The following is a 20,484-nucleotide window of genomic DNA, read 5'->3' as shown; positions in this document are numbered from 1 at the left end:
TTATGAATTTAAATACGTATATAAACAAAGTTTTCGTTATGATAATGCTCGCATTTTCAGCTTGTTTATAATAAAATTAGATGATGTGTGATGAGGGGGTAGTTTTAAACCTCATTATGTATCACGAAGGGGGAGGGGGGGGGATGCAAAAAAAACATCACGTGATTAATGGACGGCCCCTAACGAAACGAAGAAGAACTGCAGATATTAAAATTCATTTTATGTTCTATCCGAAACTGCACACAAAAAAATACTGCAGAATAAAAATACACATAAATTAATTAGGACAATCTATTACCGCTACACAAAAAGATCTTATAAGCAAACAGAAAATAAATTAAATAAAACTCTACACTTTCATTAATGTTACCTCCATATCAAATCAAGTTCACTTGCTGTATATTTCCTCGTATCACTTGTTGTATCTAAGTTGGTCATCATTCCGCATATAACATGCAATTCCTAGATCCATTAAATATGCACGTTCTAACCGGTGGTGGTATCTGCACTTGAAGCTCCGTGTTACGGGTACATTTTCCCCCTCGACTTTGCTGTAAACTGTTTACAAAAAGCTGTTTTATAAAAGCTGATATTCCTAGCATTTGCATATTGGTTTTTTGCATCGCATAAAATTAATAGACAGCGCTGGCAGATAATACAAAAAACGGTTGTCTCTTATTTTTGCAAATGATTTAGAAGTTCTGTTAGAAAATAAAGTCTTCATTTTTTGAAAATGGTTTTGAAAAGTTCGTTTTTAACAGATTACTAAAGAAAACTATTAACATCTTACTATGAGATCTCGTTTGCATAAAGCTTAGACCTATTTGTAGTAATGTAATACTTGTCCAGTTGGGTTAGAGGAAAAAAAGCCTAACCTTGCTGGACCAGCTATCCCAAATGTTTTTATTCTAACCTTTAAGGGGTCAATTGTAGCGTAATTTTAAAATCGCGACTGAATTCCAGTGCCGTGTTAGCCGCCATCTTGAATTTAATGGGGAATCGTTTTTGCTCAATATCTGTCATTTTCAGCTATGCGACAAAATTGGTAACGGTTGAAATTGTTTCAAATGCGATTTTCTATAATTTATTCTTTGCAAATTTTTCATGCGGTCGATATTTTCCGAGTTACGGTTGAAAACACTGACTAAGTATATTTATTGAATTATTTGGTTTATTATTAACTTTATGGGACATAACTGTATATACCTAAACAAAAATGGAGATAATTAAATTTTATGCAATTTTGATTTTTGTGATTTTTTTATGTAGTGGTCATCGTTTGGACTCCTTAATGAAATAAGGAACTAACATTTTTTTCCAAAATGGAGTTATTGGTTCGTACATACTGTAAATAGTAATAATATGTGTATATGATATACCTATGACACATTTTGTGTCGTTTATTAATATTTTTATATACAAATAATTTGTTCAAAGAAATAAAACCTTTTTCTTAATTTTCTCAAAGCTAAGTTAATGTCAATTGATCTCTTGTTACACAACGGGGCCCATTTATAAAGGTCCTAGGCCTATGCCTATAAGCATCAGTCCATACAGGAACGAACTTGTCTCGTGCACAAAGGCTCAGTTTGTCGATCAACGCTCTTCGGAGTAGACGTAGTGCAACCCAAATGAAGCTGAGTTTTGTGCATGGAGAAGCTACAATATAAAAGAATGCTTTTCGTCTCAAGTCTCAAGAATAATTATTCGTAGTGATCAATAACAGAAGTCTCTACTCGAAAATGTTGACTGCGTTGTTATGCATCCGACATTCCAGCAAATTTATGCAAACAAGATACTAGCGGAATTGTCACCCAGAAGAAGCACCGACTCATCTCGATTATCATCATCATCATTACTAAGTTGATGAATCATGTATAACAAGTAGTGGAAAATAATCGTGGTACTCTTAAACAAGATTAATGGCCGAGAATACTAATACAAATCCAGGGAGAATTAATAGGTGTAAGATAATTTGAGTAAACTGTAACTGGGACAAAGAGGCACAAAAATCGAAAAATGGTGGAAAAGCATAACAGAGGACAAAGCAAGCATTAACCAGTTACATTTGAAACTGGTTACAACCAGTTACACAAGAAAAACTTGTGCGAAAGCAAATGAGAAAATATGTCTGAATATAACATCAAAAGTTGTATTAAAAAATGAGAGTGAGAATATCTTTAGTTAACGTTTTTGATAAAAAAAGACTAGTCACACAGCAGTACCTCTAAGTTATAATGATGCAGAGGGTGATCTTGTAAAAGTATTCTTAGGCCATGTATCAGTAGTAGTTTATTATTATGTCTCTTGTAGGTACCCATACATTTTAAGAGATATTCTAATTTATGTTATATCTTTTACATAGTTATTTAATGATTTTTTTTGTTACAGATCATGTACGAGAATTTACCTGCGGGATGAACTACTACCGCACCTTTCACATAGACAATAAAGGAGAAGCACTCTATGTCGGAGCCATGTAAGTATTACAAAATTATTGTAATATATTATGAACTTTTTTATGTTACTTAATTTTCGTGAAACACCAGTTTGCAATTTTAAAATCTAATTATGAATATGATTAATGAATTAATGCATGAATTAAAATATAAACTCATAAATTTTCAAATACATACATATTATACAAAATATATTTTGTTTTATTAATATATAAAATCACTTTATGACCATACAAAAATCAAGTCCACTATATACAGTTCAGAAAGTCACTTAATTCTTTTATTCACAGATATCATCACATAATTTCTACATACTAAAAACTTCCATCCGTTGAGAAGGGTATGGTGGAACACCAACTGCCTCAACCGCTCTTCATAGTACCTACTCTATTCTGCATCATTATAACTTCAATATTCTCCATGCGTTCTTCTGCTACCTCTTCAGTCTCTTTTTATCTTCCATTACCCTAGGTATTATACGGATCTCGAATTTCCAATCTTCATCGTAACATCAGGTCATACACCAGCTCCACTGTGATCCTCTCACTTAAGCGCTTATCAAAGTAGGTACCGGAAGAACCGTCTATCGGAAACACATGATTTAAATGAAAATATGTTAACCGCCCCTGTGTTCATTGCTGAGCGACATATTGGGATTAGCTGAATGTTCTGACGCTCATCTAATTTTTGACACTTGATAAAAACATATTTCTCATAAGGGCATGAAACAGCTGGTGTCATTGATAAATAGTCAGGAACAATTATTACTCTTCTTTGTTTCAAAGCTAAGTAAAGTTTTTCTCACAATATCAAGATGAAATTTGTGAGTTAACTTGTATTCTCAATATTTCTATATGGGACAGAAACTTTGACTCTTCGCGCACAAGAACGCCACAAAATTAATGCCTTCGAGCTGTGATATTAGAGAAAAGTGCTACGCATATCTTAGGGTATTATTTACAGAGATTGATTGATTCTGCAAATGTTCCGGAGAGAAAACCAAGAAGATAGTCACCAACTAGATCCAATCCGACCAAGAGGACGATCACCAATCCGACCAAATTCAGAAATGAGCGGGTAGCTCATTCTGCGAAACCCTTACAGCAGCTGAAGATAGGGCCCAAAGGAAAAAAATTGTTAGCAGTATTGGAGGATATCACGATCCTTAATAATGGGAAAACGACAAGAGAGAAAGAGAGAGAAAGAAAAAGTTCCAAAGCATAAAAATTCCAATTCTCTCTGATTTGCTTTTTGACTTTTATGTCAGCTATGTGTTTAACAAGTCTGGTCATAAAGAACTTTATATACATTCTTGGATACGGTCTATTTATTATTGATCAAATTTCAAAAAGGATCTATGCCGATATTGCCTTTATTTTAATTTTTATATGGCATTCCAGCGGTGTTATCGACGAATATATTACAATTTTCACAACAACAAAATTTAATACAAATTTGGGGATCTATGTATGTTTTCCTGAGGCAGAAAAATACAAATGCTATCAACCGTCCAGCATTAGAGCTACTTTTGTTGCCCCTATCGGCAGGCAAATCTCCTATTTGTTAATTTCCCTTCTAGGCTATTGATGTCTGAATATAAAACCGGTCTGTTTAATGAATTCCCTGCAATATGAGATGAGCAGACCCCGTCGCCGTGAATATTAATTTTTGGCATAATTGACTTTTTTAAACGCTGGATGCCGAGCTTAAATAATTCAAGGCACAATGAGCACGTACAAAGAAATTAAAAAAAGCCCTTTATTGGAAATTTATGCCTAGGAAAATTGGTCTACCGGATCGTTATTTACATGCAAGCCGGCGAAATATTTCACGCGTTGGAAATTATCTTCTCTTTAACAAGAAATACTGATATTAATATGTTTCCTAGTACAGTGGAACCTCGATTATCCGTCAGGGCACCGGACCAAGGGTATGACGGATAATCGAAAAGACGGTTAACAGAACAATGAAAAAAATAAAAATTCATAGTACATATAACTCTCAAATTTTATTTGTATGTTTTATTTGACAATATTAGAGGGATTAATGTTAGTACAGTCGAATCAATTTGATTTAAAATATTGCGAAATCTTTGTTTGTTTTATTGTTACTTCACATTTTGTAACAGCTGAATTTCTTAATCGACGTAAAATACTCATCAAATCTAATAATTATTGTGCCCTGCGGTTTTATTTTCGGCTTGAGATTCTAAAAATGGTACTCGAAAAGCAGGGTATCGTTTATCATTTTCTATTTAAATTGTAATTTAATCCAGAGCCCTGTGAATAAGAACAAAAATTATTTACATAAAAAATGCGGTGGTGGCATAACTGAACGTGTACATTTCAACAAATTTCGTTTGGCTTATCGCAATGCTCAAACAAAATGAATTGATGACTAAATTTTTACTTATGTAGTCAATATAACTTATGTATGGACCCTGACGGTTAACAGAGGTGACGGTTAATAGAGAGACGGATAATCGAGGTTCTACTGTAAAATGAAATTGTATTTTATGTGGTATCATGAGGCAAATACTAGTATGTCGCCACAGTGGTTCCAACATGGTCATGAGGTAAAATATAAAGTCCCTATTTAGGGATTTTCATGTTTACAGTTTCTTTCTCATACTTCGTAGATTCGTAATACGCCGGTATAAGGGTCAGACCGGATCTATTCTTATTCATAACTCCGGGATAAGTGGAGCCATGTACGACCTTACTTTGGCCGGCAGTGAAAGTCAAAAAGAACGCGTATATTGAAAACGCCGTAAAACGTTTTGCAGTTTATCAATTTTATCGCTGTAAAGCAGATTCTTCGTTTTCAGGTATGTATCAATGTAAGATAAAAGTTGACTAAGGTTGACTGAAAATGTATTAATGAATAAACAGTAATAATATACTTCAAATAATCAAAATTTCGTAAAAATAAAAGTATATAATTCTGCGATTAATTTTTATTAATCTCAAAATGTACAGTAAGAAAATACAGAATGACATTGGTTTAGCTGCCTTTACTGCCATTGCTAGCAGTTGTTTGAATACAAAAGTGTGAAATGACGCATATTACATTATTCTGGCGATTATTGAGTATGTATGGGCGGTTGTACATAAGTAATCGGTTCGGAATATTATACTTCAAAAAGAAAATGTTTTGGTGATCAACAATTTCTAAAGTCTCTTATACACTAAAATTTGGTCATTTTTGATGTTTAGAATTTCCTAAACCTGTTGTCCGATTTAAGTGTTTTTTTACCACGTTATAGCCTTATTCATTGACAATATCGCTGTAATACTATTGTCGCTAAACAGTCAAACTGTCACTGCATACCGGGTGAACGAATCAAACTGTGTTTTTTTCTCAAAGTTTGCATCACCCTGTGGATTAATCTAGCATTTATAAAATACTGAAATTAAAACCCAACTATAGCCTCACGTTTTCTTAACATTTTGTCTTTCGATTCATTCGCTTATGCTGGACAATAAAAAAGTTAGGTACTTTAACAACTGGCCATGTTCGTCATCAGTACAGGGTGTTTCTAAATAAGTGCGACAAACTTTAAGGGGTAATTTTACATGAGAAAATATTGACAATTTGCTTTATAATCATATGTCCGCAAACGCTTCGTTTCCGAGATACGGAATGTTCAATTTTTTTTACAAACTGACGATTTATTTATTGCTTTAAAACCAGTTAAGATATGCAAATCAAATTTGGTGGGTTTTAAGACGTAGTTATTGCACATTTTTTGACATACAATTAAGAATTTAGTATTCACCATTGGCGCGCAAACGGGTATTATGACCGATAATATTACCCGTACGCACGCCAATGGTGAATATACAATATTTAACTGTATGTTAAAAAATGTGCAATAACTACGTCTTAAAACCCATCAAAATCGAAAGACAAAATGTTAAGAAAACCTGAGGCTATAGTTGGGTTTTAATTTCAGTATTTTATAAATGATAGAATAATCCGCGGGGTGATACCAACTTTGAAAAAAAAGCACAGTTTGATTCGTATACCCGGTATACAATGACAGTTTGACTGTGTAGCAACAATATAATTACAGCGATATTGTCAATGAATAAGGCTATAACGTGGTAAAAAATCGCTTAAATCGGACAACAGGTTTAGGAAATTCGAAACATCAAAAATGACCAAACTTTTAGTGGATCGATTTTTTTGCACCGCAGTGTAATATATGATTTCAAGAAATATGCGTTTATAAAATTTTCGAATTTCTTTCAGCCATATTGAATTCACTATTTTGTTTTTCAAAAAAATGATGTTAGATTTGTAATCCACGACCTTAAACTACCAAATTTGACAAAACATTTGCTGTTTGGTTGATATTTTCAATTTCTTTCCGCCATGTTGGATCCGCCATTTTGTTTAAAGAAAATGTTAGATTATGAAAATGTTAGTGTAATTAAATACCTATTTGTTATAATACAAAAATATTTGACAATATTATATTTTTTTTGTTATTTATTTCACTTCTACGGAAACTTAAACAAAAACTTTATTTAACTGCGAATGAGGTTAATTTTGTATGAAATTAACGGAAAATATAATAAACTTACCTTAAAATTTCAATCTCCAATATAAAACTAGTAGTGAAAACGTCTGTTTGTGTAATATAAATAACTTCTAAATGCAAAAACAGGACATAAACAGCAAAAAATCCAAAAACTGACAGTGACAAGTAAACAAACCAGAAACGTCGCAAACATAAATTGTACTTAAAATCTGAAAACGTCGCAAGACTCTTTTTTTGTACCTATCTCTTTTCCATGTAGTGTGTCTAGAGCGTTCGTAGAAAAAAAGAATGTGTGTGTACTTTGTACGCGCGTAAGAAGTTATACTTCTATTATATTATTTCAACGAAATTATTATACTTTAAAAAGTTTATTTATATTTTATTTAAATAATAAACTAATTTTAATGCTTACTACTTTTCAAAAAATTTTATTAAAACAGTACCAAAAATTAAAAAAATAAAAGAATAAAACACACACAAACACATTGAAAAATGCCGGAAATGATTTCTGAACAATAATTGCCGGAAAATTTTTTAACTAAATACGTATTTTCTGAAAAAAAAATTATATAATAAATGTACTTACAATCATAAAATCTGTAAAAAAAAACAAAAAAATAAAAGTTTCTATTGGGGTTCGAACCCGCTTATGTTTGCGCAGTTAGTATTGGAATTCATTTATCTTACACTTCTACCCACGGAGACACTTGCATCATGTAGGGAGATCGACGAACTAAACGGTTTAAACTTTTGACAGTTCTCAATTTAACCAAATTATTTTGATTTTTGTAGAATATTGAAATACCTATTGAAATATTAAAAAACGACAAAATATAGAGTAAGAAAACAATATATTAGGTGAATATTGACAGAAATTTTGATGGTAATCAAATTATGTAAATCAAAGCATTACATGCTATTTTAATAGGTTCATTTTAAATTTTCCAAATAGGTAGGTACCTATGTAATTTTATTAGGATACTGAAACATTTACAATTATTACGTACCTGTCGCTTTTAAAAACTATTTAAAAAGTCACTACAGTTATAAACTTGTTTTTTTCTCTGCCATCACAACAATAAAAACTAATATACACAACATTTGTTGATCCATAATCTCCAACAATTATTGACAGATGATTTTAACACCCAATACGATCCCGTATAACGTTTGAGCGACTAAATATACTGTCGGTGTGCGCATGCGCCAGGGGATGTAAAAATTCACCCTCGTGTCTAAAGAAGTATAACTTCAATAACATGTGTCTTTACTTAATAACAGGCGGTAGCTGGTTTATCTTTAGTTTCATGAGTGGAAGACAATGATGCTAGATAAAAAGTATGAGTTTTATCTCGCCAGGTATTAATGACGCACGGGCAAAGAATCCTGGACTCAAGTGTACATGTAAGTAATTCAGATCCGAGGAACTAGAATATAAAGGTCATCCGAGGTCATTAAGAACATAGTACGTACCGAAAATAAGAAAAATGATATAATACATAATACAATTTTAAAGCATTATAATAAGGCGAGAACAGTAGGATTCCGATAGAAAATGTAAATAAACTATTTTAGACAGGGACTGGCCTAAATATCAGCTTGTGGATCCACTATTTCTATTCTAATTATGGTATTATGAACTACTACACCCTCTTAGTCCACATTTTACTACTGAAAAGTGGTTTAGTAAAACCTGCTAGTGACGTACGAATTAACTGTTAATTAAACATTGTAAAAGTAATTTTAAACGAACACCAACTAAATCAGATTAGGTCTTTTGGCTCGCTATGTGCCTGTAATTGGATTTCACTTATCCTTCGGATAATAATTTCCAACAGCTAATTAACGTGGTCGGTATCTGTTGCGATTAATTTGCGGTCCAGGATGACATTGCAACAAAGATGTTATCAATCCCGGCATAATCACGTGATACCTACTCACTCTCCGTTGGATCGTAGATAATGACATAACCCGATCTAATTTAGTTGAGGATGGGCTATTAGTGGGATCGAAGACGATAGTGGAAAGAGGACCCTGGGGCGTTATCTGCCCTTATCATCTTGTTATTAATTATTACTACACCGACGCGTCGTGGAAACTTTCCTTGGATGCGGTTACTTTTAGTGGAGGGTATAAAAGTGATATATGTGTGTATGCGGTTGTGTATACATTAGGGTGGAGCGAAAAAATCAACTTTTAAAATTTAAAATGCCTGTATGCGGAAAAGTGGTCTGCATATTTGTTGTAATACCCTGCAAAATTTCAAATCGATCGGACTTCGTTTAGCGGTGCCCCCACTACTTCGAAATTTGAGGCTATTGGCCTCCCACTAAAGTAATGCGCCGATGCGCCCGCCTTCGTTAATACTTACTTGGTTAATTTTGGTAGTAGTTCGATTCGAGAGCAAACTGCGTTTCTTGTATTAGTATCAATTTAGATGCAATACAGTGAACCGTTGTTTTATTCTGTGTTGTTAAACTGTGTCCGTGAGATCCGTAAAAAAAGAAAACATGCCTAAAACACGAACAGACGTCGCTTGTTGTGTTTTTGGAGCACCAAGGAAGTTTAAAGACAATATGTTACCGACCTGTGCTGATGTTATCAGAAACTTTTTGTGTATTCGCCAGTTTATGAAAGAAGCTGCAGCAAATAATGCTGAACCAACTGTTAGTGACATTAATGAAATTCTTCTTGTTGAATTAAAATTGCTGTGGGTTAAAGCATCCATTCCGATAATATCCGATCAACAAATTAAATCTAAATTAAAGGAATTACATCAAAAATACAGAAATATTAAAAAACCTATGAAAAGTAGAAACTCAGCCAATATGCAAAGAAAGGTTAAAGATTTTAGAGATTTATTGGAAAAGAAATTGTTTGATATTGCATCATGCAAATGTTCTGACTATTTATTATGCAAATGCAAAAATAAAATACCGGCTCGAGAGCATGACTTCATTAAAGATCAGAGGCATGATAGAAAAATGGTAATTGGTTCGGTGGATAAAGTAATTACCAAAAAACTAGAACGCTCTATTTACCGGAAAATTGTGGAAACACAATCTCCAATAGCTACATCTTCTTCATCAAGATCCGAAACACATCTTCCAGTAGAACAAATTATAAGTGAGTCTTCAGATGAAAGTGCCACAAGTGTCTACGAGAAAAATACAAAAACCGGAACAAAAGACGATTTACCGAATACAAAAAAAACAAAACAAATGCGAATTAGTTTGCCAAACTTAGCTCAAGCATGCGATCGTACAGGAGTATCTGATAGAGTAGCATCCATAATAACAAACTCGGTGTTGCAAGATCTAAGTTTCATCTCGGTAGAAAGTCATGACAAAATCATAGATCGGAGTAAAATTAGGCGGGAGAGAAAAAAAAGGCGCAACCAGATTAAAATTGATGATACAAAAATTTTTAAATTTCTTCATGGAATCTATTTTGATGGTAGAAAAGATAGAACTCTACAAAATGAAATGAAGGATAATAAATACTACAAAACTACCATATCTGAAGAACATATTGTCTTAGTCTCTGAGCCCAAGTCAAAATATATAGGACATATTAGTGTATCGTCGGGTAGTGCAGAAGAAATCAGCAAGACAATGTTGGACTTTCTAAATAAAAATGTAGACCTTGATAATTTGGTAGCTGTTGGATGCGACGGAACTGCTGTCAATACAGGTATTCACAATGGTGTTATCCGTAAAGTAGAACTTGCAATTGGTCGATCAATGCAATGGTTTATTTGCATATTACATACCAATGAACTACCTCTGCGCCATCTAATAAAGCACTTGGATGGAGAAACTACCGGACCACGTGAGTTTTCAGGACAAATTGGAAAAGGACTACAAAACTGCGAGCATCTTCCTGTAGTTAAATTTGAGCAAATTCGATCAGTTTTACCCAAATATGATGCAAAGGAAATCGAGAAGCTTAGCACGGATCAGAAATATTTATTTGAAATTAGTAATTCAGTATCTAACGGTAAAATCTCGAGTGACTTAGCAAGAAGACAACCGGGAAAAATTTCACATGCTAGATGGCTAACAACTGCAAGCAGAATTCTTCGTCTTTACGTAGCAACAGATCCTCCTTCGGAAAACCTAAAATCTTTGGTATGCTATATACAAAACGTATATGCCCCACTGTGGTTCGAGATTAAAGCAAGACCATTTTGTTTTGATGGACCAGTACATTTATTTAATTTAGTAAAAAGGACGAGGTATTTGTCACCTGAACTGCAAAAAATAGTGGACAGGATAATACAAATTAATGGTTATTTTGCACATCCTGAAAATGTGTTGATAGCAATGCTTTGTGATGAACGGCAGCATATCAGAGAGTTAGGTTTGCGGCGAATCTTAAAATCCAGAAACTCCCATGAAATAAGAAAATTTAAAGTCCCAGAAATTAACTTTAACGCAAATGACTACATTGAAATGATTGACTGGCAACAATTAGTGATAAGCGAACCTCCAATGACAAAAAAAATTTCAACAGAAGATCTAAAACAGATGATTAAAGATGTTCCTGAAGAAATGGAGATACTACGTTTTCCCTGTCACTCCCAAGCTATAGAACGCTGCGTTAAGTTGGTAACAGAGGCATCCTTAAAAGTATGTGGGCCTGAAGCAAGAGATGGCTTCATAAGGTCCCAAATAGTTTCCCGACAAGCATTACCTAAATTTAACACAAAAGTTGAGTTTTTAGCTAATCTCAAGCATTAAATCATAAACGTTTTAAAGGTGGGTGGGTGGGTGGAACTCGAATTGCAGCCACCTCCTCGTGGTGAGTTCTGGGTTGTTTTCACGGAAAACAAGCGAAGAGCTGCAAAAAAAATCACTTTATTTTAATTTTTAGGTGGCTCGGGGCACCGGAAAAAATTATCGCATCAAATTCATTTTTTGCAAGCTACTTACACTACACGTGAGACCACTTTTCCACATACAGGCGAAAAAATTTGAGAAAAAAAAATTTTTGTTTTATTTTCACGTTATCTTAATTTTTAGGTGGCTTGGGGCACCGGAAAAAATTATCCCATCAAATTCATTTTTTGCAAGCTACTTACACTACACGTGAGACCACTTTTCCGCATACAGGCGAAAAAATTTGAGAAAAAAAAAAATTTTGTTTTATTTTCACTCCACCCTAGTATACATGGAAGATGATACACGGTTTCATTAGATAACATAAATTACTACGGCATGAAGAGGGTCGTTATTGGACATTCTTAAAGAGGTTACAGATGCCAATTAAAGTAATATGATACAAAAATGAATATTTTTCTATATGGCAAACGCTGTATTTGTTTTGTTAATTCTAAAACGGTTAAATAAACGGTGATAATTCTAAAACCAAACAATAATTTTGTTATGGCGAATACATTGTTTAAACTACAATAGAAAAGACTATACACGTTGAAGTTACCGGCAGATCAAGAAGAGAAAATTGTAGGAAACTAAATAGACTAGTGCCTACAAAATTTAAAAAAACGTACAAAATGCCAGAGCCTAGATTATTTTGACTAGGAGTGTATAAACTGCACCTGTGATAATAGACTAGTATCTCTGGTAGTATGCCGCAGTCACTAGGATAACTATATTTGGATGAATGACAATAATGTACCGGGTGTCCCAATAAGAATGGCTCTCGGCCACATCTCAAGAACCGTTTATAGTACAGCTTTGAGAAAAAAATATTTATAACAAAAGTTGCCTCGGGAAAAGCCTGGAAGTTATTTTCATAATTGTAGGTCCACCCCTAGAATTGAATATCAAAAATTAAAAAATAAAATTTTTACAAAATTTACCTAATGAAAGGGCACTGGAAATCCAATCATCGTATTCTTCATAAAATTCTGCGGATATTTGATTTCACAAGTTTAAGTCTACTTTTGCAAATAAGAGGTGGGGTGAGTGAGAACCTTCTTATGAAAAAATGGCTGTAAGTCCGGTTCTGCTAAATCGAATTTGGCATACTTGGTCTTGTCGAAAACAGCTCTTTTTCATCAATGTAAGTGTCTTCTTTTCGAAATAGCCTAATAAGTAATATGCAAGCTAGGGGGCGTTATTTAATTATTTTCAGAAATCTAGTTTTCTTTGGAAAATATTAAATACAAGTATGCATTTTTAATCCTGTATTACAAAATTAGACCAAATTAGCAACATAATACCGAAAACCGCATGTCGATAACTTTTTTCTATCTCAAGATATCTTAAGAATTGTGTAAATTTTAAACATAACTGTTACTGTCACCGGTAAACGAGGTTAAGGAAAAGTAGTGTGCTATGGAAAAAACAAATAAACATTTTTCAGATGTAAACGTATATAATTAATTAAAACAACAATAAGACAAACAACACTATAAAATATAACAAAGAAATGAAAGCAACTACTTACTTAGTTTTAGTGACTAAGTCTTGCCTAAATGTTCAAATTGTTGCCCATAATTTTCGATGCAAGCATTTACTCTTTCAAGAGTAGATTGAATAACAACAGGTTTAACTGTTTTAGACATTTATTTATGGGGACGGATTAAAGACCTTGTTTTTGTCGCTAGATCCACTTCGCGAGAAAACATGATTTAGAATTTAGAGAATACGAAACGCCATTAAAAGCATTACAAAAGCAGAAATTGAGACTGCTATTCAATCTACTCTTGAAAGAGTAAATGCTTGCATCGAAAATGATGGGCAACAATTTGAACATTTAGGCCGTCACTAAGTAGTTGCTTTTATTTCTTTGTTACATTTTATAGTGTTGTTTGTCTTATTGTTTTTTTAATTAATTATATAGGTTTACATCTGAATGTTTCTTAGTTTTTTCCATAGCACACTACTTTTTCTTAACTTGGTTTACCGGTGACATTAACAGTTGTTTAAAATTTACACGTTTCTTAAGATATCTCGAGATAGAAAAAAGGTATCGACATGTGGTTTTCGGTATTATGTTGCTAATTTGGTCTAATTTTGTAATACATGATTAAAAATGCATACTTGTATTTAATATTCTCCAAAGAAAGATTTCCGAAAATAATTAAATAATGCCTACTAGCTGGCATGTTACCTATTAGGCTATTTCGAAAATAAGACTCTTACATTGACGAAAAAGAATTATTTTCAACAAGATCAAGTATGCAAAATTCGATTTAGCAGAACCGGACTTACAAGCATTTTTTCATAATAAGGTTCCCACTCACCCCCACCTCAAATATGCTCAGAATTTTATGAAGAATGCGATGATTGGATTTCCAGTGTCCTTTCATTAGGTAAATTTCGTAAAATTTAGATTTTTTAATTTTTGATATTCAATTACGCCCTCTAGCGGTGGACCTACAATTATGACAATAATTTCCAGGCTTTTCCCGAGGCAACTTTTGTTATAAATATTTTTTTCTCAAAGCTGTACTATAAACGGTTCCTGAGATCTGGCCGAGAGTCATTCTTATTGGGACACCCGGTACAGTTTTTTTGTGATGATAAGAAAACATCCATAATAAAAACACCTCTCATTAAATGGGAGAAATATGTATTGTTATCTGTGGTTTTCACTGTAGCCCTTGGTAAACTCGGCCCTTCCTTGAGATTATTGACCTTTAGCATCAACGAGCGAAAGTCAACGTTTGATGAAATTCCCAACTTTTTCTTGGGCTCCACCACTGCCCTTTTCGAGTCCCCCTTTACCTCGTTCGAATCGACTCTTTGACAAAGTAGACGTGATCAACTCGCTGCTCGCGCCGGTTTCGACACCTTTGAAGTCGGCCCGCTTAATTTAACGTCGTTAACTGTTTTAAAATTGGTTCGAAGTTTCCTTTTAAGTCAGACTCTCTCTGAAGCGCCCTCTGTGAGAGAAGGACGTTTTGGGATGTGGCCGGGCGATTTTTTGCCGGCTAAATTGAGAACCGTTGGGCGGTCATTTCAAAAACATGCGTTTAAAGTAACCGAAGATATGTGAAGGGGTGAATTAATGTGCGTACCCTTTCGTTGTACAGCCGCAAACTGACGAAAGCAAATTTGCCTGCTTCTGACGGCAGTCTACGATTAAATAATTTGGGTAAATGTATCATTTTTAAAAAAGTTACTCAACATTTACCCGATTTGTGGGTTTTTGTTACGGACGTTATCAAAAATAATGAAACAATGAAGAATAAATTAATTTTGTTAATGTTTTAAACGTCAAAATAAACTTATTAAAAGTAATATTCTTAATCAAAACAAGCAATTGGACTTCGTAAGTTCTAGGGTTTCACCCAAGGTGACCGAATGTATACAACTGAAAGTCGATATTTCAACTCTTCGTGTAACTTTGCGTCGATTGATATACGATTTCACTAAGTCATAACTTAGTTATAACTTCCAGTCGTAACTTGTTGGAAATCCCATAAAATTGATTTGGTTGTTTAAAAAGTTCGAAATTATATCCCTTTTACCCATGTCGACACCCGTGTTCCTTGCTCTGACCGTGTCGAAAACCCCACACATCGCGGTGGCCGACGTTCGGAGTTCAGGGTGTTACCACTTGAAGCCAGAAATTCTTCCCCATGCCATAAGAAAAACAGATGAGATGCATCGAGACCACTCAAATGTGCAGACGCGAAATAGTGTTGACTTCGTCGATGATGTCCTGATTGCAAGTACCTTGTATATTTACCTTGTATTTTTGTTGTTACCTATATATCTCCTTTGTTTCGTTTTTGAAATATTTACCAATCAGATTAATTTGAATTTGTGTATTTAGCGCTTATGGAAAGTTCCGCTTTCTCTCAATATTAGAGCTATCAGAAGGGATAAATTTAATAAGCAAGTGTTGTAATTAGTTTTATTAGCCTAATAAAATAAAAAAAAAGTCAAAATGTAAATTCGTACAGGTTAAAACAAATTTTATATCAAAGTTTAGGTGGGTACAAAAGATATTTTCAAGAAAGTATCCAAATCATACAAGGGGATCATTGTTTAAATAATTAAAAAGGGGTCATTTTTGCAAAAAATTACTTTTTTAACTGCTGAGGTAATTCACTTATTAATGAAGATCTATGGGATTTTTTTCTGCAAAGTTGAAGGGTAAATCTTTCACATAAGACTTACTAATTTAAATTTGACCCGCTATTTATTTAAATAATTGTATATAAAACTTTAAAAACAAATTTGCAAAAAATTAATATTAGAGTTTTAAATAAACACTATAAAATATTTTATTTTACAGACTAAGTCGCGCTATATTACCAGTATTAAGCAAAAAAAAAAATTGGTCGAAAAATATTTAATATTTTTTGAGATATTGAATTTGTTTATTAAATGTTACTATATTTTCAATTGCAAAAACGCGGTTGTTGCCAAAGAAATATTCACCTGATTAAGATCTCATTATTTTTATTAAACAAATGAAATAGAGAATGTGGAAAAATCCCCTTACGAACAATTCACACATCCACCATTTCGGGCTGGGAAAAATTTTTTGAATAGAATCAAAGATCCAAGCACCAGTTCTTAGAAATGTGTTTCGCCCTCTTCAACCTCTCTGGGCTCATCGGTAAAGATGAGAAGTTGAATATATTTAGACACATTCCAATCAAAAAACAACATTCGAGTCTTAGACATAGCAGGAGCGTAAATCTACGCCCAACCTGAAAATGACAGTCTCAAGTTTTAATTCCCTAATTACTTTGAGTAAGTAATAATGTTTATGAAAAAACAAAATATGTAGATCTTTGAAACACACTCAGTGATCAAAAGATCCACAGGTACTGGTTTGTACCAGTACCTGTGGATCTTTTGATCACTGAGTGTGTTTCAAAGATCTACATCTTTTGTTTTTTCATAAAATTATTTTTATTTTTATGTATATTTTCGTTAAATGTATTGATAAATTCAAATTTCAATTAAACTCCCCCCTAAAATGGCATTTGAAAATTATTCAAATTTGTTTATAATTTGTTTTTTTAATAACGTCGCGGGGATTAAGTATTTTGAAATGCCGTTTCGATAATTTTTATTCCTGGGAATTTTTTACTAATTAACAAAATTTTTTTGTCGTCTTTTCTTCTTTTTTTTGGAGTTACATTACTACGGGCCCTTTTAGGGTTAAATTTTATTAGGTCGAATCTCTGAGTTGTAGATTCTAGACCAAAAAATATTAAGATTTAACTAAAATCTCATGAATAAAATGTGGCTATTTACTGAGTTACAGGGTGTTTTATTTAAAAATTTAAAAATTATTGTTATCAAGTACTTTAAAACTATTTGACGTATCCTTATCATACTTGGCAGAAAGTGTGGCTATTATACACCCTACTAAATTGTGGTTAATAAACGTTTCTAGCTAGTGCCAGAGGCGTACGACAGGGGATAGTGAATGATTGACCCTTCCCAAATTCTACGCCACTGAGTGAATTACTATTTTAGCGAAATTTTTCGATTCTCCAATACTTTATATGTAAATAACTTTATTGGTATCGATAAAATCATCAGTTTGAGAGATATTGGAAGTTTAAAATGAATGAATGAATGAATCAAAATAAATATGCCGTTTCATTTTTAGTGTCCAATATCTCGAAAACTAATGACTTAATCGTTACCAGTAGAGAGTATATTATTTACATAGAAAGTATTGGATAATCGAAAAATTTCGCTAAAACAGTAATTCCCTCAGTGGCGTAGAATTTGGGAAGGGCCAACCATTAACTATCCCCTGTCGAACGCCTCTGGTAGTACCTAGAAACTTTTATTTATCGCAGTTTAGTATACTATATAGTACCCACACTTTCTGCCAAGTATGATAAGAATACGTCAAATAGTTTGAAAGTACTTGGTAAAAATAATTTTTAAATTTTTAAATAAAACACCCTGTAACTCAGTAAGTAGCCACATTTTATTTAAGTGAATTTAGTTAAATCTTAATATTTTTAGGTCTAGAATCTACAACTTAGAGATTCGACATTCTTAATGAAATTTAACCCTAAAAGGGCCCGTAGTAATATAACTCGCAAGAAAAAAAAAGAAGAGGAAAAAAAGACAAAAAAATTTGTTAATTAGTGAAAAATTCCTAGGAACGCAATTATCGAAACGGCATTTCAAAATATTTAATCTTCGCGACGTTATTAAAAAAACAAATTATAAACAAATTTGAATAATCTTTAAATGCCATTTTAGGGGGAAGTTTAATTGAAATTTGAATTTATCAATACGTTTATCGAAAACATACATAAAAATAAAAATAATAAGATTTAATACAGGTGAATATTTCTTTGGCAACAACCGCGTTTTTGCAATTGAAAATAGAGTAACATTTAATAAACAAATTCAATATCTCAAAAAATATTAAATATTTTTGGACCAATTTTTTTTTAATTAATACTGATAACATAGCGCAACTTGTTCTGTAAAATAAGATATTTTATAGTGCTTATTTAAAACGCTAAAAATAATTTTTCGCAAATTTGTTTTTAAAGTTTTATGTATAATTATTTAAATAAATAGGGGGTCAAATTTAATTTAGTAAGTCTTATGTGAAAGATTTATCCTTCAACTTTGCAGAAAACAATCCTATAGACCTTCATTAGTAATTGAATGACCTCAGCCGTTAAAAAAGTAATTTTTTTGCAAAAATGACCTCTTTTTAATTATTTAAACAATGATCCCCTTATATGATTTGCATACTTTCTTGAAAATATCTTTTGTACCCACCTAAACTTTGATATAAAATTTGTTTCAACCTGTACGAATTTACATTTTGGTTTACATGTAGAGTAATTTTATTTTACTAGACTATATTGCTTGTTTTGATTTTATTACTTGTTTCGTTCAATACCTGCTAGTAAACAAACATAACTATTTCTGCGACTATAATGTGGTACGTCAGATTACAGCTTTTTAACCGGAAGTGATATAAAAACTGAAGTATAAATTTAGTATTGTCTTGCTAATACCTGTCGCGTCATATATCGCTTGTACTATTTCGACCATTTTAAAAGAATCCTTCCAGTCAGTGGCGGCCCGTGAGGTAGTGCCATAGAGCCATGGCACTACCTTGCTAACTATGCAGAAACATATTTTTTATCTTAAAAACATTTTAATGCCTGTTTATTTTTTTTTGTGAATATTTCTCTTTATTTTTATAAATTATATCAAATCTGGTAACTGTGTAGCGCAATGCAAATCTACCGACTCTGGCCACCCACAGCTGACCGGATAAAGGATGAAAATCATAAAAATCCCAGTGCCGAACGGCATAGTGGCTCGTGAGAAAAGAGAAAGATTGTATGAGCATCCTGTGTAAGTGACAGAGAGAGAGCGGTATTGCACTTTTACAAGCGTCCACAGACCCGCATCGTACGCAACGGATTTTAGTTTGACAATCGATAATGAGATCCGTACGATGCGGATCAGTGGACGCGGTTACATAAGTTTCTGTACAAGGCAAACTAAAATCCGTTGCGTACGATGCGTCCGATGCGTACGATGCGGGTCTGTGGACGCTTGCCTTTTACATACGTTTAAATTGGAGTCTCCGTGCTAGGCTCGAAATCTCGAAAAGGAAGTTAGTGGATCTTAAGATACAATGTTTTAGATCTACATATTTCTAGTTTCTTTACGCGTTCGCTTGACGCTATTGTGTTTATTGTCTACTACTGTATTGTATATTTGTGTTTATACTCTACTATATTTTTTAATTTGTAATTATTAGTTAGTGCGTTGTGATCGTGGGTGTCGTAGGTATAAAAATAATATTTTGATTATTTTCTACGTTTAATTTATTTATTGACAATGAATCAAATTAGTATATTAAAAAACTCTTTTGGTGGTTTTTCGTTAGAAAAAAAACTACAAATTAAAGAACTCGGTCGGCCTTTACCCGATTTAAAAATTGAAAAACAAAGTGGAAATGGACAAAAACTTCGCTGTCGTAAGTTTAATAAAATTATTTATGATAAAAATAGCTGGTTGTGTGGTTGCGAACAAACTAATAAACTCTTCTGTTTTGTATGCGTTTTGTTTGGAGGTGACGAGACTTGGTCAAACAAAGGAACCGATGATCTTGTACATATATGGGAGAAATTGAAATCCCATGAAAAATCTAAAGTGCACATGAATAACGTTTTTAGCTTTTCAATGCTTGGTAAGTTAAATATAAAAACCCAATTAAATTCAGCTTATCGTGATACTCTAATTAAACATAATGAACAGGTAGATAAGAATCGATATGTCTTGAATCAAATCATAAATTGTATAAGGTTTTGTGGAGCTTTTGAGTTAGCTTTAAGAGGTCACGAAGAAAAAGAAAATTCAGAAAATAGAGGCATATTTAAGGAGCTGGTCAATTTAAGCGCCGATTTAGACAACGACTAAAGGTTCATATTATTCAAAGTACCAGATCTTTCAAAGGTCTACTCCGGACGTTTAGTTGCTTCTATTTTATTTATGTCGGAGAAGTTTTCTGCTTATAAGCATCAGTTCTTCGAATCATTTC

At 33.0% G+C, this 20,484-nt stretch overlaps 1 protein-coding gene across 1 annotated transcript in view; it reads left to right on the top strand.

The window, feature by feature from the left end:
- The first annotated feature begins 2,392 nt into the window (after positions 1-2,392).
- LOC126879222 (semaphorin-2A) overlaps positions 2,393-20,484 on the top strand; it is a 687,031-nt gene continuing 668,939 nt past the window's right edge. Inside the window, exon 1 of the mRNA XM_050642279.1 lies at positions 2,393-2,479. Coding sequence (XP_050498236.1) covers positions 2,418-2,479 — 62 coding nt within the window. The 5' untranslated portion in view covers positions 2,393-2,417. The remainder of the gene's footprint in view (positions 2,480-20,484) is intronic.

Source organism: Diabrotica virgifera, chromosome 1 (genome assembly GCF_917563875.1).
Source record: "Diabrotica virgifera virgifera chromosome 1, PGI_DIABVI_V3a".
In the NCBI taxonomy this organism is placed as follows: Eukaryota; Metazoa; Arthropoda; class Insecta; order Coleoptera; family Chrysomelidae; genus Diabrotica; species Diabrotica virgifera.
The sequence above is the reverse complement of the archived record's forward strand: the minus strand, read 5'-3'. Positions and strand labels throughout refer to the sequence as shown.